The sequence below is a fragment of the Taurulus bubalis genome (genome assembly GCF_910589615.1).
Source record: "Taurulus bubalis genome assembly, chromosome: 10".
In the NCBI taxonomy this organism is placed as follows: Eukaryota; Metazoa; Chordata; class Actinopteri; order Perciformes; family Cottidae; genus Taurulus; species Taurulus bubalis.
The window spans coordinates 15,686,405-15,711,724 of record NC_136598.1 but is presented as its reverse complement, the minus strand read 5'-3'; the positions used below and the strand labels follow the sequence as shown (position 1 = coordinate 15,711,724).

General features: G+C 40.9%; 2 protein-coding genes across 2 annotated transcripts in view; both read right to left on the bottom strand.

The window, feature by feature from the left end:
* LOC306742437 (septin-5-like) overlaps window positions 1-19,992 on the bottom strand; it is a 39,140-nt gene extending 19,148 nt beyond the window's left edge. Inside the window, exon 1 of the mRNA XM_079224823.1 lies at window positions 19,798-19,992. Coding sequence (XP_079080949.1) covers window positions 19,798-19,849 — 52 coding nt within the window. The 5' untranslated portion in view covers window positions 19,850-19,992. The remainder of the gene's footprint in view (window positions 1-19,797) is intronic.
* Window positions 19,993-23,987: 3,995 nt separating this feature from the next.
* limk1a (LIM domain kinase 1a) overlaps window positions 23,988-25,320 on the bottom strand; it is a gene marked incomplete at both ends in the record, with an annotated part of 40,422 nt that continues 39,089 nt past the window's right edge. The window contains 3 exons of the mRNA XM_079225506.1: window positions 23,988-24,156; window positions 24,468-24,625; window positions 25,176-25,231. Of these exons, the coding sequence (XP_079081632.1) occupies window positions 23,988-24,156; window positions 24,468-24,625; window positions 25,176-25,231 (383 nt within the window). The remainder of the gene's footprint in view (window positions 24,157-24,467; window positions 24,626-25,175; window positions 25,232-25,320) is intronic.

Sequence of the window (25,320 nt, the reverse complement as noted above, 5' to 3'; positions counted from 1 at the left end):
TGAAAGGAAGTCACTGGGTTGTTGTGTGGACTCGCTTCTGCAACACTGCATTCTAGCCGGTGTAACTTCTACATCACATGAACACAAAACCACCTTGTGTGATTTGTTGGCTCCTGCCAGGGCTTATCTCGATGCTACTGAAGAGGGGGAAGTCAGAAGTAAGAGCCTCAGATCTGCTGAAACAGTGTTGGCATTGTGTCTGGAACAGATTCAATAAGAGGAATTACCTCAGTGTCTGGACTGGATTTCCTGTCTTGCCAAATGTGCCAATCAAGTGGAAACAAACTGAAAGTAGTGCAACTCTTCTCAGATTCATTACTTTTGCAACAATATATTAAGGAACCGCACAGCCTGGGACCCGCTGTCCCCAGGACAGACAATGTTGGGGGTTGACTGTTCATTACATCATGTGCTTTATGCAAATCAAGTTTGACTACAGTGCTAATTTGCACTGAAGGCAAAACACATGCCTGGAAGATAATATGTGAAGTTTAACAACTTGCATCTTTACTGCAACATTAACACGATCAGGCCTATTTTGTCAAATCTGAGATTGGTGTCAAATACAAACGTGCTTTTGTTGAGCCCTGGACAATGAGTATTGCATGTGCAACCCTAACCAGTGCATGTGTGTGCACTTTAAAACTGTTTCCTAGCATCCATAAAACTAATATACACCTCTTCACCTTCAACTATCTGATTTTTAGGTGAGGTGGCTGTGCCTCAGAGAGAAGAGCAGTTCATCCACTAAACGCAGGACTGGTGAATTGATTGTCGGCTTCTGCTGTCAACATGTCAAAGTCTTCCATGGTAGGTCGCTGCCATCAGTGTAAATTTATCATTTAAGAGCTGTCGCATGGAAGAGGTTTCGTGTATGTAGAGTTCTAATGTAAGTCCACCTGTTTTCCCATCTCCTATTGATGCTGTGGATCTACAACATGTAAGGATCACAAGCCAGTAGTCATGTAATCTGTAGGTTTAATAAAACATTTGTACTGGTAAATGGTCTATATAGAGCATTCTGATATTGAGGGTGCAGGATTCACTCCGCTGGGCTGACGATGGTAAAATGTACTAGTCAGCACAGAAAGGATTACACTACACTTTAATTTCGTAATGTCCTTTCACAGGAAAAAAAATACCAAATCTGCAATAACTCAGATTGTCTCTTGGGACAAGATATCAAAGATAAGTGGAGGAAGGATTTCTGATTTTACGTTATTGCAAATTATGTTGCTGATATCAGAGATATACTAACCAAAGAAGAGGCAACATATCACTGTACAAATAGGCTGTGGTGAACGGTAATGTATATTTGAGCGAAGAGCACAATGTAACACATAAACACATGAATGGACACACAAGACACAGCACAGACAGGCCTTTAGGCAGATGGTCAGTGTACATATACTCTCTTGGTACAGCCATTACACAACAGTTATCACCAACACTATACAGCAAAAGTGTTACTTCAAGTGAGAGAAGTCAGATATTTGAAAGTGTTACATTCTTATAAAGCAGCAGAAAGGACTTGAGTGTGAGGGTATAACCTTCTGTACAGACTCCTTTACAAAGAACCCCCCATTTTAGAAATATACCACATAGACATCTTATTGTCCGTGAAAAGTTTGGGGAAATAAATATACAATAGCTCAACATTTCTTCCCCAAATAGACAAAATCCTGATGTTTCACCTGGATCCAATATTTGTCAAGGGCAAAACTGCCTGGTTATTGAGCCATCCCTCCTGGTGATTGAGCGGTTCATCTCATATTTCAAATATTGTTAAGCAAAAGTGATTGACACTCCAGACCCCTCATGAGGAATCCTTGTGTACTCAGGATTATGAAGCTGTTAGCATAATAAGCAGGTTAGCAGTTCAGAAAATGTCCACACATACTCAGGCTAAAAAGCAGGAGGAACTGGAGGAACATGGCTGTCACATCTGGGCTTCACCTGTAAATGAGCCAGCTGGAGCTGACTTGCATCCATGTGGCCTCAACAATCTCTTTCAGTAGTCTGCGAGTGGGTTTGTAAAGTTAACATTTAGATGACTCTTAACCGACAAATCAAAAATAATAGTAAAAGTAAATGATGTCTGCCGAATCTGATTTAGGATTTAGAGGTATTCATCAACCCGTGACTTGTACCCGAAACAGATGGCGTTGGTGACTTCTGGGGCAGCACCCGACCAACGTGAACTACACATAATTGTCCCCTTCCTCTTTCTCTTTCCATCTGCTCTCCTCCTCCCGGATGTAATCTGTTCTCTAATCTTGATGCCCAAACACACCAAGAGCCACACAAAAAAGAAGAAAAAAAAGGCCTTGAAACCTCAACACAAGTACCCACACACACACGAGATGCCTTGCCAACTAACTGGCATGCCAGTGACTTTAGTAGCTCAAACACACACTGTGCACCCTAATATGCAACTAGCATGCAACCCCTTCATATAGGATGCACAGTCCTCTGCCAGCTGCTACTGTACAGCTGGAATTAACCTCCGGGAACATCTGCATGCCAGGAGCAGTCCTGTACAGATGAAAAAGCCCCAGCTCAAACACTACTGTACATCTCTGTCACCTCAAAAACACTGCCAACAAGAACATGTCACTCTCGAGACATGCAGGTCGAGTAGTCAGCATGAGTCCACACTCACAGTCATTCGCACACACTAAGGTCCTTATAAAGACTCCTGACTGGCTCGGAGGACACTGTGCTGTGAAAAACACAGATAAACAACTGGTCAGAGCATCAGACTGTGACAACTGAAGGCAGATTGATGAAAACATGACCGGTTGTGTGTGCCTGCTTCACATTAAAGCCCGGTAGCTTGTAGCTGAGCTTATCTCTCCTCTCATCACAATGCAGATGACACGCTGTACTTACCATTCTGCAGATGGCCAAGTCAAACACACACACACGACCCAGTGGATGACAGCGACCGCCTGCGAGCTGCTCCTGGTCTGTACGGACAAACCAGCTCCAGCGCAGCTACACAGTCTTACAGGCAGACATTAATAACGTAATGCTGCACACGGACGCAAGCTGTGTCCCGGGCTTCACTGGCTGGTGCTCTGCTGCAAAAGGAGCAGCAGGACTGGAGGAAAAGGGAGAGGATTGCTGGAGTATGAGGGTCAGTCAGAAGGAGGAAGGAAAAGCTATGTGTGGTTTAAGCTAACTGACAGATCTCAGGGAGAAAACAGGTGGGAGCTGCAGTGTCATCAAACTCTAACAGTCCTAATATTAAAGTATCAAACAGCATTATCATCTTCATTTAATCCTGATGTTGTGTTTGGGGTCACAACTCAAAAAACATACTTTGTTTCATACGAATACTTAATTTACTTGTATGATAAACCGGATTTTAAACTTATGACTTGTGTTTTAGAAGTCCACCACAGAAAACAATGCATTGGCTCCATTTGACTCCAGATGTAAAACATTGTACGGCAGATGTTCAGAAATAGAAACGGTTTATTGTCAAGAATGTTTGCATGCTCAAGGAATAGGTCTTGGTGATTTGTGCATGACAATAAACACAGTGTAATAGTAAAATACATGATTAAAAAATATGAAAATGGACAATAGAATATGATGAACAAACAAACAATTTAAGAGTATGTTACAATAAGTCTGTTCACATGCTCGAGACCAGTGATTGACTATTTGATCAAGTAATTCATCTCAGAAACACAGAACACATTTGTATTGCTTAATTCAATAATACACCCTCGTTTACTGCGATGGGATCACTACAGCCAACTTTTGCAACGAGCTTCCCCGCTATACGCATTGAAAGCTGCAGAGAGGGCTGTCGCCTCTAGTTTGTTGAGGTAACTGTTGCCCTGGCTAGAGTGTTTGGGTACATTCAGTGGGGCATGATCATATTTATTTAGGCTGTGTATAGCCTGCTGCTGCACACATGAACAGTGCTGTAGCTAGCTAGTAGTGTTTTAGCGTCAAAGTTAGCACTTCTGTCCCTTTAAGGTCAAACTTGTCACCGGATTTGTAAAAAGTAAAAAAACAGTGATGAGTGGGCCGGAGCCTTTTTTCTTTTGCTGATTACATCCACTTTTGTAGCCTCCGTTGTGCTTAAATATTCATCCACTATTTTCACTGAGCTTTACTGTTCAATTATGTTTGAACCAAAGAAAAAGCAGTACAAGTTGACACAAAGTTGTGAGAAAAGTAGTGTGCAGATTTCTGGAGAGTGCTGCACGATTCTTCAATCCCAATCAAAGAGCATGGAATTATGAATAGCACATGTTGTGCATCACCAGAACTCACACCTCAAGTAAAAGAGGTGTCTAAAGAGTGTCAAAAGGAAGCGGCACAGAGTCAGCGAGACACCCGGCATCCCGCATGGTTTCACACAGCGTGATTTACGCCACAGGTACAGTTATACTGAGAGATTTATATTGGGATTTTTGCAGATGTGAAAACGCTTGAGCAATAAATGCCAGACAGTAGCTCTGCTGGTATTATGAGCTCCTTGAAGGCTGACGGTAAATCAATAACTATCATGGCCTTGTTTCTGTGGAACAAACTATCAAAAGCAGAGAACAATGTCAGAGACGTCCTCATTCTGAAACTGGGTCATTGCACCATCAGAGAGGACAGATCCAGGATTTAGGGTGGGAAAATGTAGGGAAAAACCTCACAAAAGGATGGATACGTGGAGTATACACATATGGTTCAGACTATTAACTGTTATATATTTATTCTTATAATCGTAGAGAAAAAAAGTGTATTCAGATTTTCTTTTAATGCAGCGTTGAATCTAGTATGATTCACTTCTGTGTGCAATTTTATCTGATTCCTTTAGTAAGAGAAACAACTTTTCTTTTAAACATTGAATGACTTTATTTAGCAGACAATGCAAACACACAAACCTGGCAGGGCTGCAGAGTAGGGAGATAAAGTTAATTTAACCTGGGCGATAAATAACTTTTTAACTGGCAGAGAGACAATGTTCAGTGGCACAGAACTCCTCCAGGAGAGATATTTTCAACTCAGTCAGCTGCAGTCAGAAACACTATGTGAGTCGAGCTGAATGGAGTGATGAACTCCACTGCTTAACTGCCTTGGGGTCTTCATGGCTGCTGGGAACAGCAGGGACGGAGCCACCATGGCACAACATGACAGTGATATGGAGAGAAGGATGTGGGTGAAGGGCAAGTTCAGAAGAATTAACCACAGTGACAGGAAGATAGCAAGAGGAGAGAAAAAAAGCTTTGAGCAATGAAGAGACTGATATCAGAGACCCAGAAACAAATGACATCTCATAACTATCCACAAGGGTTGTTGGGTTTTCCCTTTGGCTATGTTCGCTCTAGTCTTTGCAGGCATGACCCCAAAAGGACAAAAAGGATCAGCTTGTCTATGAAATTTACATTCCTGCATTTCATTCAAGGTAGAAATGGCTATAAAAAGCATACAAATAGAGTAAGGGAACATGGAGAAATGCTTCCACAACTGCTTCTGTTGCAGAAGCTCTCCATGTGGCAATCAAAAAGTCATTCCACCAGATTTTCAATGTATAATCTCCAAACCCAAAATATAGATTTTTTTCTTCTCCTTTTTACACAAAGTGACCAAAGCACACATTTAAGAATGATAGGACCAGATTGCATTGTAAATACAAGGTCACACACTAAACTATCCTATGGGAAACAAACACACAGATAAAGATGTCAAAGATGGAGTTAAACTGACACTCATGTGCTATTTAACCCCGCGTATGTGTATTTTGAGAGGGTGGTAATCTGGGTGGGTCATGATGTACAGACATTAATCTGGCAGGGACTATATACTGGGTTCATGCAGGCCATCTGTGACTGAAAAATAAGCGCCCTGTGTTAAATGTTTGTTTAAATTAGTGTGTGACAGTGGAGCTTGTGCGGCTCTGAGTTAAGCTGTAAACTCCAGATGTGTGTGACTGAGTGTTTATGTTCACTGACAACTGTGTGTCTATTATCCATTCTGTGCGAGTGGACAGATTGCTGACAAAGCTGACATTGTCTAGCCAGCAGCTGTGCTGTGCTAATAACAATAATCCAGTCAGCGACTTCTGTAATGTAAAGAAAACCACAGCTATTTTAGAGGAGAAATACATTAAATGCCATCTAACCACTAATGTCACATGTGGCCAATGAAATTATAAGGCTATGATGGTGTAATGAAAGAAATGGACATTTGCCAGACATATTCGGTAAAGGTATAAGAGATATTTTTACACAGTGTGGAAAATTGAATTACTGCACATAATGTAATAGAAATTAAAACTAAAAGAACAACCAAACAACTTGTTGCATCTAATAAAAAGAGGAGAGATTGAAGAACAATTCAATTGCAAATATATTTCACCTCATGAATTAAAAATACATAATGTAGTTGGGACGCTGAGGACACGATGCCGTGGGTGGAGTACTCTCCACTGTGTGAATCATATAAAAGCTTAAAGCAGTGAGCTAATGTAGGCAGCAGGACACACTGGTTGGCACAGTGTGTACTTCTACCTCAAAGAGCTTCTGCATGAGTGGAAGTTTACATGAATAGAAATGTGAAAAATGCATAATTTCAGGGAGGGACTTTCTTGTTCCCTTCCACAAGTTGGGAGCAGGAATCTGATTGCTGACCTTAGTCTGAATTCTCAGGCTGGCTCTATTAATAGCCAGACACCAGCGAGCGCAAGACTCCTAAATCAGCAGCCAGATCTGGCTCTAGTCTGGCTCTCGATGGACCAGACAGTTGATCAGAAAGAAAAACATGGCTCCCAAATCACTTTCTAAACTCATTTAGTTAAATCGCTTTTAAAAAAAAAATTGAATGGAACAAAAAATATATGATACCTTGAATTTCTGTCATGCACATTCTAAAATATCAACATCTGTTATTGCATTGCGATCGAACTTGAGCACATTGGTGAAACATGAAGATGCACAAGCATCCAACATCTCCCCCTATAATGCTAATCCTGCAGAGAAGGGGGCAACCCTTCTGGCACGACTCCCAGGGAAACCGGACAGCAGTATGAAGGAGACGCTGCGGTGCCATATCCAGAGTGCTCATTCAGAGGAAGGAAACGTTTGTCTCCACTAAGTCTGAAGAACAGAAAGGTATTTAGAGAACATTAATGTTTTGCAACTCCAACGCCAACAAGAGCCGGTTGTAAATCAGTTGAAAAGTTGCCTAAACCCAGCAAAAGATGAACAACGTCTGACAGGCTTCTGAGATGTGCTTTTAGACACGCCAGACTTCTGTCATGCTATAAATTGACTCTCTGTTTTATGGTGACAGAAATGTACGGCTCAAGCTTCGTCATGTCCCACAGGAATTCCTACTTGAGGTTTGCTTTCTTTGGTATACATTGTCTTGTGATGCAATGCAGCGCCAATATATCTTTTGTTTTCCTCTTGCCCACTCATGCTGTAGTTTTCCCAGTAAAAACAATGTTGTAACCAAAGTTGCTAAGTGGAAAAGGCCACGAGTGTCCTTTTAGATAAACATGGTCTCAGAGCTACATCTTACTGTCCAACTACAAAGTTTATCCCCGTTGTCTTGGGACCAAAATGAGGAAGAAAACTACACTAGTTCCAGTGCTACGTAACGTTGAAGATGCCCGAAATACAGTCTCCGGTCTACTTTTGTCACAATGACGTGAAGCCACTGAGAGCCATTTTAACTGCTTAAATGAAAAGCTACACTGTGACAAGGGCACATGTTTTGACCACCATCAAAAGGTTGTCTCCACAAACACATCCTCCTCCTTCAGGGTGCTCTTAAATATGTCACATTCCTCACAATCATAAATATAACAAGCAGGCGGCACGCGAGGGCAGCTGGCAGCGGTTAACAGGTGGATTAGGAGAGCGAGGATACCGAGGGCGTTTATGTGCCCATGGTCGGTGCTGTGGTGGGAGACCACTGAGGGGATCTTTCAAACTCTATACATTATTTTAAATGAAGAGCATTTACTTATACATTCGGTTATTTTAGGGTCCCAAAATTAATACCAAATGCTCGTCAAACAAATATCTAATCAGAAGCTTAATTACATCCCAGTAGTTTCTCTACCAGCAAGAAGTGAGTTTGGTTTCTGTTCTTTACCCGGACTTCTCAAGGAGACAGAGTCCAATGTCAACGCTCATGTGTACAGTTTATAGACCATGGTGAGCTATGATAATAACACCTCTATCACATGGATTTTAATGTACATTAAAATACAGTTGAGCATTGTTTTACAAAGTTATCATCTGCAGGAAGGAGCCAGTGATAATGATACAAAGATCAGAGCACACAACAGCCTTTCTTTATGAATCTGCACTAATTTACATACTAATGAGCTCACTTAAAGACGCAGTATGACATTGACCTTAGATACCTTAGATTTCTTGCAATTTGACAAACCTGGGTTTGTCCAGCAGGTGTTTGTTTACATGCAGAATAGTGAACAGCATGTGAGTTTGGGAGCTTGTCTGTGGCTGGAGATACACATCTAGGGGTACACATTACGTTGACCTTGGAGGGCTCCAGATTTGATGGGAAATGTACTTGATTCATTTAGCTGGAAGTAAAGCGGTCAGCCTCAGCAACACAGATATTCTTACGCAACAGCTAATTTAAGCCAAATTAAGTGTTTTGGGCTCTTCGGCCTTCAGTGTTTCTTCCGTTTCTATTTTCACAGCCCTGACTTAACAATATCCTCAGAGGTGAGTGTGAACTGTTTCTTTTGTAGAATTTTTTTTAAAGTGGTCCACCTGCTGTAAAAAATGTGTTTCCTGTGTCTTTGTTTCATTGAAAAAACAAACAATGGAAACAAATACTAAGGTTACTCAGAGAAAGGTCTGAATTAACACTGCCACTGTATCACCCTATAAAGAGTTGCCCGTGGCAACTTGTTAATCTGCTAAAACTACCGGATGTTTTTCCTTGTTCCCTTTCAAAGACCCGGAGTCTAAAAAAGTGACTGGAAGAGGTTTTCCAACAGTAAAAATAAGGAAGTCATTAGATCCTCATGGTGCTTAAATACCAAGGCCAGCTACATAAAGCAGTCAGTAACGGGCATCCATACGCTGTGTCCTCCTAACCTTTGCGCACACACACACACACACACACACACACACACACACACACACGATAAGAAAGACACATGTAATTAAAACTACTTCACACAGAGCAGCAGTAAATGAGTATGTGGTTTCCTGCCAGTCAGAGGTTTTTGAACACTCTATATTCAAGCAATTTTGGTTAAATCTTGAGTAATATCAATATAGATTTACTGTGAGTTCCCCTAAATTAAGAAATATAAATATAGAAAGAGGTATCAGGGATGTTAGACATATTTGGGATTGGATTTGAATCAGTTGATATCTTGATCAATCTTTTCAAGATGCCGTTGTAAAAAAAGTTGAATGTTTGTCTTGTAATGGATTGAAGTGTTTTAACTCAGCCTTAATTAGTTGGCATTTCTACTGCCCCCACGTTTTACAAGCTGTAATTAATTGTGTTAATAGGTCCCTAATGGATCTAAATAACAGATGCAAAGATGCAGCAGGTTCATGAATATTACTCTTTGAACTGACAGACCGGTATATAGATAAAGCGCCAACAAATATCTTTGAGCATTGTGACTTTCACTATCTGGGGGAAATTCTGACAATTCCTGATGGATATTACTGTGAAATACATCACATTTGTGCTGTATGAGTTATGAAGATCTAAAGCAGGCTCTTTCCTAGAAATTATACTTCTCACTGTGTACTTTTGGTTCAGAAACGTGCTGCTCGGCGAGAGAGTGGAGACAAGTGGAAAGAGATGGGTATGAAGCTGGACACCGATGGGGTTTGAGCTTGTGTGTTTATGTGGAGGTTAAAGAGTGAAAGCCTAAAAAGCCAGAGGGAGTTATGCCTGTAAGTGAGACGGACTATTTTAGACCGGGAGCGCCTTCATACACCGGAAGACAAAAGTAGAAAAAAAAACATGTTTAGAAAGAAGGGAGCACATGAAAGGGGAAAGAGGTGAAGGGGAAAAGGGGGAGCAGACTTGAGGGATCGAGGGAGGCGGGAGCCACAAGTATTCTCTTTGATCCTTCATAAGATGCACATGTTGTGGTGTTCACCCAGTTCGTATGATCCCAATTCTCACAGAAGCACATTCAGACACTTCCGTCCCAAATCCCAAAAGTAGAATTCAATCGTTGACATTTCATATTTCAAAGAATTTACCACAAGAGTCCCATATCTTTTCTTGATCAAGGTTGTATTGTCACAGAGCAACATGAAACCAACCAAAACCCAGACAAGTACCCAAACCTGTCACAAGACGATCAAAACCCATGATGATCCTCATCAATACTGGTCACATTTACCGTACTAGTAGCTCAATAGAAAAGCCGAAAACTGTCAGATTTCAGTTTTGCAGATCTTGTAAAAGAAAACAGACTGACGTGCCAAGAAAGATGAAAGAGATTTTAGCGCTTGTAACATCAGAATGTGAAAGGAGCAGATTCTCAGTGGATATTATATATTTCTACAAAATTCTAAATTCACAGGTAAACCACCCACAATGCTACAGAGTCATCTGCAGCTCAACTAGATATTAAATCCTAAATCTGTTTCCAGAATGAGGAAAATATCAGAAAATAGTCGTCACTTTTGACTTATGAAACTCCAGAAAAGTATTTGAATAAAATCGCTCAAAGAGTAGTAAATATTTACAGAATGGTGGGCTGCCAGTGCTGTGGTTATTTCAGCATTCGGTTTAAAAAAAGGCTGCAGCGTGGATTGCTCACACACACAAAAATTCACACAGTGAGCCGCTGGTCAATAAAAGTGCACCTGGTCTCTATTATATGTCTGACACTGTTTACCCACACTGGGCGAGGATCTACTCTGCATGGTGGTTTGTGTAGCGCCTCTCAATCTGTCGCAGGTTGGGGTGTCAGCTTATGTTGGCCGTATGGTCCGTGATGAGGGAACAGCAGATTCAAAAGGCCACCATCAAATTACTCACTGATTTCTTCTTTCCATCTCTTACCTCTTCTCGCTGAATTACGTCCTAAATCATCCCACTTACAGTAACATTCTCCAAATATTGTGGTTTTGTCTTAAGTGTCTTAAACTCCCAGCCTCCTCTCTCCTTCATCGATCATTGTGTCACAGCATGCTAACACATTCCATGCTTTACTTACACCCAAGTGTGTGTGTTCCTGCTGGTTGTGTTGACGCTATGTAGAAGATGATAGTAGGTTTCTTCACTGCCGTTTTGTAGGCTAAATACGGGTATGCTGGATTTTCATTACTGCGAGTCAAACCCTTCAACACCACAGCATCTTCCCCTTTCCTTTTACTCCACATAATCTCCAACGATACAAAGTCCATGCATTTTTAAATATAAAACTCAGATCCTGAAGATAAGGGGCTCATTTCCACTGACAAACTGAATCAAGATAGAGGATTCATGTCCCCTAGCGACATTCATCCCCTGTCTTCGAAGAGATCTCCACCATCTCTCCTGCTCTTCCTTTTGGCTTGCCTGGCATTTCCCCTCCCTGTCCTGCAGCATGGTGGGAGCATCTGGGAGTGTTTTCTTAAGGGAGTGGAGGGCTCTGCAGCTGAGGACCGGGCTAGCGTTGGACACGCACCACCGTCATCTTTACGCATTAGCACACACACACACACACACACACACACACACACACACACACACACACACACACACACACACACACACACACACACACGCACGCAAGAATGTGAATTGTCACACACACATACTTCAGCACTCATGGCTGCCATGTCTAACTCATCTAATATTTAAATCTTACGTACTAAAAATAAAGAAAAGGCTGAATGCCATGTCTGCTACTGTAGATGGGTGAACATGCTGTGAAATAATTTAATTAGTTGGCATTAAAAAAAAGAAAAAGAAAAAAACATACATGATGGTCTTGGGAGCTCAAAATGTGACCTGCAAAACATTATCCACCTAAAGTATGAATTCCTACACCTCGTTAAAAATCATTCACAATAATGTTTTTAGTTACTTTTACTTCAAGATAACATATCGTAAGATGCTTTCCCATAAGACCATTAGCTGTTCCGATAGTGATATTTTAACGATGTCTTAATTTGCTATCTGCCTGATGAGTAGCTCAGTCTTCACAGTGCCTGCAGTTAGAGTAAACTCTCCGACTTTGCTCCCAGAAGCACAAAGATAAGATCAAGGTATCTTGGCCATCGGCCCAGACTACTGTCCGTCCTAACGGACATCAGTCTGGCTGAAACACCGCCTGAGCTGTGTGCCAGCTCACTGCAACACACAACATATGGGAAGTCGCGGTAAGAGGAAAACAACTCCATCAGATATACTGAAGTTCGGAGTTTAGACATTACCTACAATTCCTAAAATGCCTTTCAACAACACTTAGAGCAAGTCTATATCTGCTTCCTCACACTGTGGGTTTTAGCAACAGCTTGATAGTGACTTTGAAGAGGTCTTTCCCTTTATTAAACTCCACAGTAGCAGCAGTGGAAATGAAGAGTCCCTTCTTACTACGAATAGGAGCAAATGAGACGATCTAACCATTGGACGATGAAACTTAAACAAAAATGCAAATATTAATGGGAATGTTTGAATTGAACTACAGTACATTATGGCTAATTTTCCTGACATGGCACCCAATATGGAATTATGGCTTGATTACTGCATAAAATATAGACACATAAACCAAACTAAGCACAGATTGAACAACAGGAGGAGTTTGAGAGTTGTCCCACGACGGTTCAAGGTTAACAATCGATGCTACAAGTAATATAATTGTGCAATGTGAACATGAAACATAAGTATGCCAATATTTGTTTAAACAGCCACACTAGAGATGTGAATTTAAGTGTGACAACAACAAACCATCCAGTCAGCTCTTTGCTGCATCACTGATTGTCACCATTGCAGAGGACATGCAGTCTTTAGATGGACGATCCAAGTCTCTCAAATAAAGAACAGCTGGAGCCCAGCACAAATTATCGGGATACAGGAAGAATCCTTTAGTCTCTTTAATCATGAAGGTCAGACCACTTTGATAACCGCAACACTTCCTACCAGACAGCTAATCATCCCTGGGTATGGTTGAACAGGCTGGTGTTTCCTCAGCATTTTATGCATTGCTTGCTAGCTTAGTGCTTAGTGCCGGGACCTCGGTGGTGGCCATGGGAACTGGGCTGAGATTATTTATAGCGGGTGGGGGGTTTAGCAAGGGCCACTTCTATGAGGCTTTAGAGGAATGTCTAAGGTCGCCCTCTGACCAAAATTCTGCAGAGTGCTGAGGCTGGAGCCCAGGCTGACGTGGGACATCTGCAGAGATGAAGAGACCAGCCAATTAGCTTGAGGGTCTGGTGAGCAGGCCCAGCAGGGCCAGGAAGGAAGCGGTGAGCAAAGGAAGTTAGGATGTTAGAGGAGAACCAAATAGGGCCATTCAGCAAGCCATTTTAAAGTTTGCTGTTTACGAAAATGAGACAAAGTCTAGTAACAGCAGTTTTTGAGGAGATACTCCAGACAGGTTTGATCAAATCGTTTCTGTAACAACCGTTGCAGACAAATGTTTAGATGTGCGTTTCTTAACAGCATTTGGGAAAGGTCTTTTGGTATTGACAATTGGTTGTGTAACTAACCATTAATTTGGTATGATCATTTTAAGGCTGTAGTTACCAGCAAGTAATAGTATGAAAGGCACACGTGTCACTACTAGCATTACCAATAGCTGTGATCTATTCACAGGAACCATTAAGTCGTGACAGTGTGACAATGACGCTCACTGCACAATAGCAGACACTGAAACTGACACCACTAATTTATATACCGGTCTTTTTCTCTGTACGACACCTCAAAATGTCTTCCATGAAAAGGGCATTTTTTTCTAATAATGTTGCACCCTCATATAGTAGGCTACAAAACATTAAAAACTAGTAACTGCAGACATGCCCCCCCCTCCAATAAAAAACCTAATAAAATATACACTCAATATTTTCCTTGTGATGGTGTTTGATCAATAAACCCAATATTAACCTAAACAATGATTGGTAAAATCACCTGACAATATAGCTTCTTTTCTTCAGGAAAAACTTGAAAACAAAAGAACACTGAACACACACCACACAAATCCCTCTTTAAGCGCTCATGTTTCATCGTCTCTTTATTGTTGTCTTACGGTGGCCTCGTATTCAGTGAAGTGTTGCGTGCCTGCTCCCTAACCCGATTGTTTGCCCTCGCATCAAACTGTAAAAGCCCAGAGGGCCGCCTGTCATAGCCACGCCCACAGGCCAAAACCCCTCCGCTACAGCCGTCACCACTGTGCCATCACACAGTGAATGTCACTACATGCTCAGAGAGTAAAGCCCCCACACTTTACCCAGTGGAGAGTTATACAAAACGATGGGTTAGGTTTCCACTCATGAGCGATACCCCACCCTCCCTCACTGAAGGGCTCACAGAGTAGAATGGTGCTATTGTTGATGTGTGGATCCACTGAAATAATGTCATGGATGATGGGATTACTGCACAGGAGTATAATGTTAACATGATACAGTACGGTGGTTGGCATGATAAACAAAGAGATATATGTGAAGGAAGAGAGAGAGGCTGTAATAAGATTGTGTCCTCATCGAACACATAATGCATGGAAACCATGAAGTGAACGTACATCAAGTCACAATCATAACATCATGTCTCAAACCCATCATTCAACATTCCCATGGCTTATTGACGTGCAATGTTTTTGTTCACAATAAAATGTACTGTATGCGTCTCTTCAACAATTAAATGTCAATCAGTGCAAAGACGGGTGTGGTGCTGCATATTTCCAGATTCTGCTCTTCCAGTTTGCAAATGAATGCAATGAAGGTGCGCACACACACACAAACACACACACACACACACACACACACACACACACACACACACACACACACACACACACACACACACACACACACACACACACACACACACACGAGCAGCAACAGCTAATGAGAAAAACAGACATAGCTACAAGGGAAACAGAGGAAAGGGGAAAACCGGCATCCACTGCAGTAGCTAGCAAGCTAATGGGCTAATAAAGTCCAAGTATAGACAGAGTACACTTTGGCTGCAGTGGCAAGCTGCAATTGAAGGCACAAGAAGCTAATGGCTAGTTGAGTAAAAGCCACAGAGGAATGCACCATGGTGAGAGAGAGAGAGAGAGAGACCTTCTTGGCTTCTCTGTCCACAATTGTTGGCACTGCCCATGGACACTTACGTCATTCTGTGTGTGTTCATGTTTGTGAGGTTATGTGGCATTTTTAGGCGAACAAAAGGAAGCCACAGCCACCCTCTTGCTCCACTCCAGACTGCTGCAGGGTTTACAGAGCTGGGGTGTGGGCACAAGGGAAGGGCACTTAAGTTATGTCACCTGGGCTGAATGATGGCTTTCGGAGGAGCAATACATATGCTTAATGAGGACACACAATGGGTGTGGTTTTGAAGAACAGGAACTAAATGTATGGATACTTGCACATCTGCTAGTTTAATCACATACCCTGAGAGAGGGAAGCCAAACTATCTGAGATTAACCAGTTAATGCCACATGTCACCCAGCCAGCAGCAGCCGCAGCGGCCTCTGGGGCTCGGGCAGATGTTGAAAGTTGCCCCACAAGGTGTTCTCTCCGTTGGCACAAACTGCAACTTTGTCACATAGGCTAGGAATGTTGCTGAGGAAGGAACCGGGTTTGTCACACCCATACGGATCCACTCCTCTCCACCAGTCTGTGAACAGTTTGGGCTTGAAAACAAACACCCCCCTTTCATCCCCACTCAGCCGGGCCAAACACAGCTGCAGGGTTTTTGGATGTAGACAGTGACATATAGAAGGGGAGTGGAGAAGAGAGAGAGGGGCAGTTTTGACACCGAGGTGGCAGGCCGCTGGCTACTGGAAAGGTGACAACAGGACACTCGACACTATGATATGCTTCAGGAGAGCTGCTGACTGCTGAAGGATAGTCAAGCTGTTGGCAACTATCAACACAAAAAAATGTAAAGAGTGAAACTCTGCAGGTACACAAACAAAGCTAACACAATGCAGATTCTCAGTCATCACTTGACGAGATAGGGAACAAGAAAATCTGGGCTTTGAGAACATGCCTATTCTCATTCAGCTATTGCCCGTTGGTGTCAAGTAAAACCCCGAAGCACATAAGCAAAGACAAGTCACACAAGTTCAGAAGATTCACAGCAAACATCACATGCTCAGTTGAACACACAGAAGATCTGCGACTTCAGCATAGTTTGAATTTCTAAAATCTTGTATTTAAAACTTTACAACATAAACTCCTTTTGAATGGACACAAACTGCCAAGAAACCCGCCTGAATAGCAGTGTCTATTAGGGTTAAAATAGGCTGACATCAACAAACCACAATGACCTCATCTGGGTGAGATAACCGAGGCCAAATCTCCTTTCACCAGTGACCTACTTTGTCTTCAGCAGCAGATTTGAGGAAAACTTGGGTTTCTTACCTCATCGTCTGGTTAGAGGAGGATGATTGATCCACAGGAGAAATCATTTCAAAAACCACATCCAATGGAGGCCATACATAGAAAAGAGCAGACACACAATATTGTAAACATGTTGAAAATATATCGTCTGAAAACAACAACTTACACTGAGGTAACGTTTGGATGGCATCGGACCTTTTTTATTTTGGCATGGCATACATTTTTTTTCAGGAAAGAGAAAACCCTCCAAATCGCTAAGACTTTTACATAAAACAAGTCATGGGCCGGTAAAATATTTATATTTGTCCTCGGCTTTATCAGTGTAAAATAAACCCATCTATGCTTTATCAATAGTAAGACAGCCAATAAACTTATTTCTACACTAACTAGTGATGCAGACTTACTTAAATATATGTTGTTCTTCAGAGTAACTAGTTGATTGACAGCCTACCAACAAAATCTACTTCTGCACATCTGTAGATCTATAATATATATATATATATATATATATATATATATATATATATATATATATATATATATATATATATATATCTATCTATAATATATATATCTGTGATAAAGCTGACGTGATGATGTTGCAAAGGTATCGAAGTATGTGCGCTTAAAAGACGGCATTATATTTAGTTTTCAAAGGCTGAGCGTGCTTGTAATCCTAAAATAAATGAGTGCAGGGGGTCTTGGTATGTTTCCATTTTTAAAGTGGGAGATGAGTCACTTCTCGTGGAATGGGTTGCAATCATACAGGACAGTAATTATTACAGGAAAATATATTTGGAAAACTACTATTTCCGCACCCTGCTGGTGAAAGTCATGTGCTTTGCTTCAGGAAACAAACGGGCAGTTAACTCAAAGTCTGGCTCTTTGCGATTAATTGACCTCTCCAGTAATTTGTCAGGAGCAGATTTTATTAGTCCAAATGATTAATTATGTTTGCCATTCACTGATTCTTTCAGTTCTAAAGAGGCACAACTAATTTCTTTACTCCAGAGCTGTCTTTCCAGGAAAACGTACTGGCAGTATTACAAATAATGATTCACTTCTATAAACTCGGGACCATCATCTATGCTGACTATACTAAGAGACAGGTCAGGGGACTGAAATATCATCATAACCTTGGCCACCATTTACGACCACCTTAGGAACAGCAGAAACAAAACAGCTGACAGACGGTGCTTCAGTGGTTGCTGCATATGGACAATGTATAATGTATGAGCTGCATATTGCTGCTGTTCTTTAAAACAGAATTGGCATCAGTTTGTGTCATTTAACGGGCTCTTTGAATAAAATGTCTGTGGCAGGACGACATGCAAATAAGACTCCTGCACACTGTTGGCAGAGTAAACAAATGAACAGATAAATGAATCATCCACAACCGCAGCTCTCCAAAAACTTTAGCGCTGAATGCATCTTATTAAAGAGATGCAGATCAAAGTTAAATTCCGGTGTTGTGCTATAATGGCTTGACTTGTTCATTTTTATTGTGGTTCATCTCCTGACCTACGTGCTGAGATCCTCCACCAAGGATTTCCCTGCGGAATGTTAGCTACTGCTGACTGTGCCTCCCATTCACTTTTATAATGGTGCCTTTCACAGACTTTGTTTTTAAGTAAGTCTGAATTGATGTCAGGGTTTGCTGTTGTTGTCTTGTGTAAAAAAGGAACATGCTGCTTTATTTGTTAAATGGGTTATGGGTAAAAAAAAAAAAAAAAGCGGAAAATTCTAGTTCCACCTACACCTCTCTCTACATCTCATGACTTGCGTGCAAGGTTTCTATTCCCTGACTGATGTGTGGTGAACAGTTCTGTAAATAAATATGACTAAAGACATGTTGATACATTTTCCAGTGAGCCGGAACAGGTGTTAGTAGCATATGAAAGTCAGACTCATCACCAATATGTAAAATCTGAAGTGGCTCCACTAAAACATGAATAACATGTTGTTATAACATAACAAGCAGCTCTGTGTCAGGATCTTTACACTTGAACCTACATGAGACATGTGCACTGCCTCACTGCCATACTAGTATAGCCTGACTTCTACTGCATTTTGAAGAAGTCGATATAGGCAGTGTAATAGTTTAAAGTGTCGATATCGACTTCTTCAAAATTGTTCTGACGATATGTTGTGCCAGAAATAATTGCAACAAACATTATTATCCTTTTAGGACCATTTGATGTAATATAATAGCATAATAATTCAAGTAAACCCTCTCAAATAGAAAGGAACTTCAAGGAATAATCAGAATATATATATATATATATATATATATATATATATATATATATATATATATATATATATATATATATATATATATATAATTTTGCAGGTGAAAAATAACTTGTCAGGGCTTTCTGGTGGACAATTTTCTTTATATATATATATATATATATATATATATATATATATATATATATATATATATATATATATATATATTCTGATTATTCCTTGAAGTTCCTTTCTATTTGAGAGGGTTTACTTGAATTATTATGCTATTATATTACATCAAATGGTCCTAAAAGGATAATAATGTTTGTTGCAATTATTTCTGGCACAACATATCGTCAGAACAATTTTGAAGAAGTCGATATCGACACTTTAAACTATTACACTGCCTATATCGACTTCTTCAAAATGCAGTAGAAGTCAGGCTATACTAGTATGGCAGTGAGGCAGTGCACATGTCTCATGTAGGTTCAAGTGTAAAGATCCTGACACAGAGCTGCTTGTTATGCTGAATGGTAAATAAAGAAAACAGTGTGGTGATGGGGCGAGTCTTCCATGCAGCCCTGAGTTACCCAGCGGACACTAACTCATATCTTCATTTCCAGAAATAGTGTATTGTGGCGAGTCCTGGTACCACTCTTGCATAACTGTAGAATTACAGTGTGCAGCTCAGACTGCAAGGCTTTTTAAGGCTTTTCAGGGATTTTCGTTGAGCAGAACGAAGTGTACCCTCTGGTCCAGTGAGAGTGTCATTTATCTGCACACGTAAACAATCTGTACTCTCATCGTCGTACGGACCTGGGTACAGTTTGACTTGGAGGCTCGTCAGGACTGGGACGAGTTTTAACGGCGCATGCTAACGTTACAGCTCCGTGTGTCCTTAATAAATAATACAAAAAACACGATTTAAAGGGAAGGTGTATACTTCATTTTGGGTCGACACTGAAATAGCATCACCCGAGTAACACAACATCCCAGCTGCAGCGTCAGATGCGAGGACAACGTTACTCACCGTGGTTGAAGATTGTGGACCGAAACCGGTTGTTGCTGGACGAATGTTCCATCTTTGAAAGTTTGTGAACGGTTCACCTTATTCTTCTTCTTCTTCGTTTTTTTAAATTTTGTTCCCCCTTCTTCTTCTTCTTCTTCTTCTTTGGTATTTCCTTAATTTCCTCTCTCAATCCGAACACAACTGCGGTGAAATGACAGCCCGTGTGTTGTGTATGGCCATCCCCCTTGTGTGTGCGCGCGCGTGCACTCACACACACTCAGACTCGCGCGCGCGCGCGCAACCAGCCGTTGGAGACAGACGAGCCAGCCAGGCCGGTGACGTCACGAGCCGCTGCAGCAGCGTCGGAATGAAAACAATCGCACGTGGATGCGACGCGAGAAGGTTCACTTGCACCTGCAAGTAAAAAAGATGCACCATTTCTCATGAAAATTAACAAATAATTGTTAGCATTAGAGGCACAGGTGCACAAAACAAGTGTAAATGTTAACACTATAACGCAATGTTTACATTGTTGGAGTATTATTATGATTTATCATGAAGGGCTACAGCTAAAACAACTATATGTATGCATGTGGTAGATTAGCCGATGTTATCTCCATACATTAATATATTTATTAGTAACTTTAGTAGTATAAAGTCAGTCAGTGGTGGAATATGCTGGTAAAGTACAAGATTTTTCTTCAGTCTTGAGGTACCTGTGCTTTACTTGAGTACCTTCTTCATAATTTATCAAATTCCATTTTTCATTCCGCTAAATTGTTTTGGCAGCTTGTAGTTCTTTCCAACATTACTTTTTATTGGATACGTTATATTAATTTAGCTGATAATACATATGTACTTCACTAATTGTAGTTGTAGAATGAGTAACACTAAGAAATATGTATACTGTCCAGGTAAACTGCATATTCTACTTTTATTTTATACTATATAATTTCACCATAGAAATGAACAGCTGAAATAAATAGTGACACCTGGTGGTCAATTTGTTAACACATTTCTAAGTAATTCACCTTTTATTTTCCAAGCAAATGCCAACAGTAAATGGCTGCCAAACATGCAGATCTCTTCTAGTGTGACCTCAGCAGATTTTACACATATTATTGGCGCTCTAACACTTTGTTCTCTGTGTGTGCTTCAGTATTACAAATGCAGAGGCAGTTGAAGGAGTAAATATGAATAGACTAACAATGACTGAGAGAGACATCATCATTATTGTACAAATACTTTGAGTCTTTGGTTTGTTTTAGAAGCAACCGTTTTATTTGTATCTGTGACAAAAAGGGAAAAAACAGTCGCCCCCTCAGAGTCTAAATGTTCACGTTCAGGATTAAAGTGCAGAATTGTTTTCACAGCTTGTGTAAAAAAAATTAAATAAGAACAAAAAACAAAAGCATGGAGATCTGGAAAACATAAATAGGATACAGAACAAGATGAGATCTCATACAACATTGTATCAACAATGATATTCAATCCACTTAAATCAGGCTTGCACTTATGATACATAAAAAAGGAAATCAGTTCACGTTTTCGAATCGTTGGCGAGGCTAGCTTACATCAAAGGCACAGCATTGTTCAGAGGTAACGATCCTTTGCAAAGAAGTGCTGCGGCAACATTCTCATTGATCCTCAACACGTCCCCACAGACACACCTCACATGCTTGACAGAACAGAAGCATGGCAAAGCATCTCGTGTACAGTGCATGCCCACGGACCAACACATCAACCAGCAGGGGCTTGTTTTACAGAAGCATATTTTGCGTTTACATGGACAAAAGGTTACATGCTCTGTGAGTCTCACTGTTAAGTGTTGAATCCTGCTCTCCTATTGGGCTGCTGAGTTAACTGAATAAGAAAAATCCAGAAAAGTACGACCCTGAGCCAAAGGAGTGTGACGAGGAGGTGAGAGGTGAGACAGGCCAGTTTAAGTGCTATAATATCAGAAAGACCAGTGGTTGCAGCCTCTGTGGGCATCACACACAACCAAGCAGTCAGAAAGAACACAGAACATCATTCGCAAAGGACCAGTCTGTAGGCAGCAGGCAGAGCTGGGACAACACTTCCTCTTGGTAGCAAAGACATTTTGGTGCCAAAGCTGGAAAAGTAAAATGTAGTCATGCTTTCCAGTCATATATGACTTTAATGTTGAACCATGCACAAAAAATGCATGTAAATAATCGGAAACCGTTCGCTATCAAGAGGATGCATATCCCAGATCCCATTTTTACAGTTGAAAGGCTCTATCAGTGTCTTGCATTCATATATCTACCTGAACCGACATCATTTATTTCCTTATCACAAGTAGCCCAAGAGAGGAAATTAACAAACATGGCTTCAACCAGCCATTTGGTAATATAGTGCAAATTAAAGTACTCAAATATATACAAAAAGATTTCAGTGGTTATATATATATAAAAAAACAGATGATGCGTTTTTTCTCTTTCCTTTTTAGGTTGACTTTCTTTGTTAGCTTGTTTTCTCTTTCACTTTGTTTTCTTATTTAAAATCACATCATTGAGAGGCAAAAAGTAGCTTGGTTTAGAAGTTGGGCAGACCGAGTACATCATGCAGTTTGAGAAGAAAAAATGATCATTATTGTTAGAAGGTGCAAGAGAGATATCTGACAGTGGGAGAAATGATTTCTGAGGAGTGCGTATATTTATGCAATGCACGCAGACAGATGCACGGACAGACACATATATACAGTGATATTTACAGCTGACATATACATGTAAACACACAGTGGGTCATCCACAGGAGGAGAGACAAATATGTGAACAGACAGCTGACATGGTGAGGCAGTACCTCATCACACCTGAACTACTTTACAGTACATGAGACGAGTCAGTAAGTGAGGAACATTTGATTGCTCTTAAAATTCTAAAATCACATCTTATTAGAGTTATTGATAATATGCAGATTTACATCAGCAAGTTTGATTTGATTTAATAATCCAGCATTGCAATTAAATTTACTCCAGCGAATGAAAAGATGGCAGATCAAATGTTGAGAAACACCTTTTGGATGACAGACTAACATTTACTGAGCTTAAACTGAGGGTCGGGGATATTTTGTGGTGATAAGATTCCTCTTAATGTAAATGCTAAAAGCCCCTAACCTGCCACAGTAGCAACAATGTAGAAAAAAAAAACAATAAAGCTTTCAGCTGTGCCCTATTGACTGCGGTCCAAGTTTTACTCTCCATAATTTTAACTGGTCGGCCAATAAAAATATGGCAATGTAGCATACGTATATAAAATATGTCTGTACATTTACAATATTTAAAACATTTACAATGTACACTGGTATGTGTTTGAATGTATAAGATGCCACGTCAACATGAATGAGATGCGCTGACAGCTCTTTAATTTGAGAGACAACGTACTGAATTTAAGCAAAAGATCTCAATGTAAAGTCAGTGCGACACAATAAATGAGGGAGAGAGGCCACAGACGCATGTAGGTGTCGTAGTTCATGACCAAATGAGGTCAGAAGGACACGATGAACCAGGGTATGACCTGATAGCATTATCTACACTCATGCATTCCTGTGTGGATTATTTAAAGCTTGAAATGTTTTCTTTGACTTGTATAAGTGGTCAGCAAGCCGTTTTCGACCTTTAGAGTCTTAAGTGACAGGTGGGCCCCTCTCATTTGCATTTTTCCTAAGTTTTGATAACCTAAACAAAACCTAAAGCAAAATCAAACCAAACTCACACAGAAAAACCTGCAAACATGTACAGTACTGCACAATGCAGCGGCCCAAAGTGAGGAGGCTGAAGGCTTGTCTACTTTGACTACGTTGTCCATATGAATTTACACATGACACTAAGCATTTTAGTATCACCGCTAATGTTAAATCTACATGATTCAAGAGTGGAGTCATGATTTGAAAGTTGGGTCTGATTGCATATGACATGTTCCACGTTAGCTTCGGGTGCAGCAGAATCAAGCTTTTGTAGTTAATGTCTCTTGATTTAACTTTGAATGTGTGTGTGCGTCTCGGACAAGTGGCTTTTCAGATCCACGTTTTCCCCCCTGAGTCTCGTTAGGCCTGAGCAAGCCTACGCCCGCAGCTTCAAACGCGGAGGAGTGTAGACACGACTCCTCCAGCCTTTGCTCCGCCGTGAGGCAGATGAGCGCCGCCCATGTGGGGGTTACTCCAACTTCCCACTCCTCCAGTCGCGTTAAGCCTTACTCCGGCTGTTCGGGGTGGGTGTGCAGGCCGTTTTCAGGGCGCGGGATGCTGTGGTTCTTCCAGAAGGCCTTGTGCAGCTGGTCCACTTCAGACACCAGCGGTAGACTAATGTCCAAGTGCATCTGCAGGTTCTCCAGCCACTCCTCAAGTCTGGAGAAAGCTGGCCTGAAGATTAAGAAAGCAGATAGGGATCTCAGTTTAGAATATGATTTTATGTATTTACATTCACAACACAATAAAACTCCTCTGGAGCAGATTTCTAGCTAGAACTAGCTGGTTCTTGTTCCTTATTAAAAAGATCAGTAACGCAGTTCTTTTCACATTAACATATTATGTTTGGTAAAGAAACATTGCCATTGTATATACTTGAGGTTCAGCCAAAAGATAAATAATACCCTGAAACTGAGTGAGAGTAAAGAAAATGTTTATGTTGGGTCAGGTACAAATTAAATGTGGATCCATTGTAGATATCTGACCGTTTGTCTGCATCCAGGTCACAGCACACAGCAGCCATGGGGAAGAAGGCAGGGGGACAATTAGGAGGACAGAAGTGCTCCAGGAAACCAGACACGTTCAGTCCGAAGTCCATCGCTCTGGGGAGGTAGTCTGGGTCTGCGTTCACCCTGCCAATTATCTGGAGAGGGCAAAAAAAACGAAATAGAAAAACAGCGAGAAAGAGGAGTTTAACATGGATTCTTCTTTGCCGATCTGCTGAAAACAGTAAACCCTCCAAACTGAAACTGATCGCTCCCAGCAAACCGCAACTAGTGTTTGTCTGCCTGTCAGAAGCCACATGAAGACAACTTTGCTTTTCTGCTCCCTCTAATCCCTAAAATATTCTCTGGCTAATGGTGTCCATCTGGGGAAGTCATATTCTGGGGCCTTAGAGAGACTGAACTAAACGGTTGAGCCCAAATTATGTGGATGGAAAGCAAATATCACGGCTTTTCCCTTGTAAATTTAAATAGATTTTTCATAAATATTGGGAGGACTTGACATTTTTCACAGATGGCTGCATTTTACATATTTTGCACAAAACCTGTCAAAATACAAAGTTCAGAACGCTGAAGCAAGATTTCATTTTAAAGTAACAAGCTTAAGCTTTCGGGGAAAAGCAAAAAATCAAACCCCTCTGAAAAACCTAGTTGCTTTTTTATTAGTACTGAGAGTGGAAGGTCACTCACCTCGCAGAGCATGATACCAAAAGAAAAGATGTCTACTCTCTCATCGTAGCTCTTCCCTGAAAAGGGAAAATGACAGAATTAGGCTGTTGTTAACTTTCAGGAGGAAAGCCACATAGTCATCAACTGTAGTTTTCTTCATCTCAGG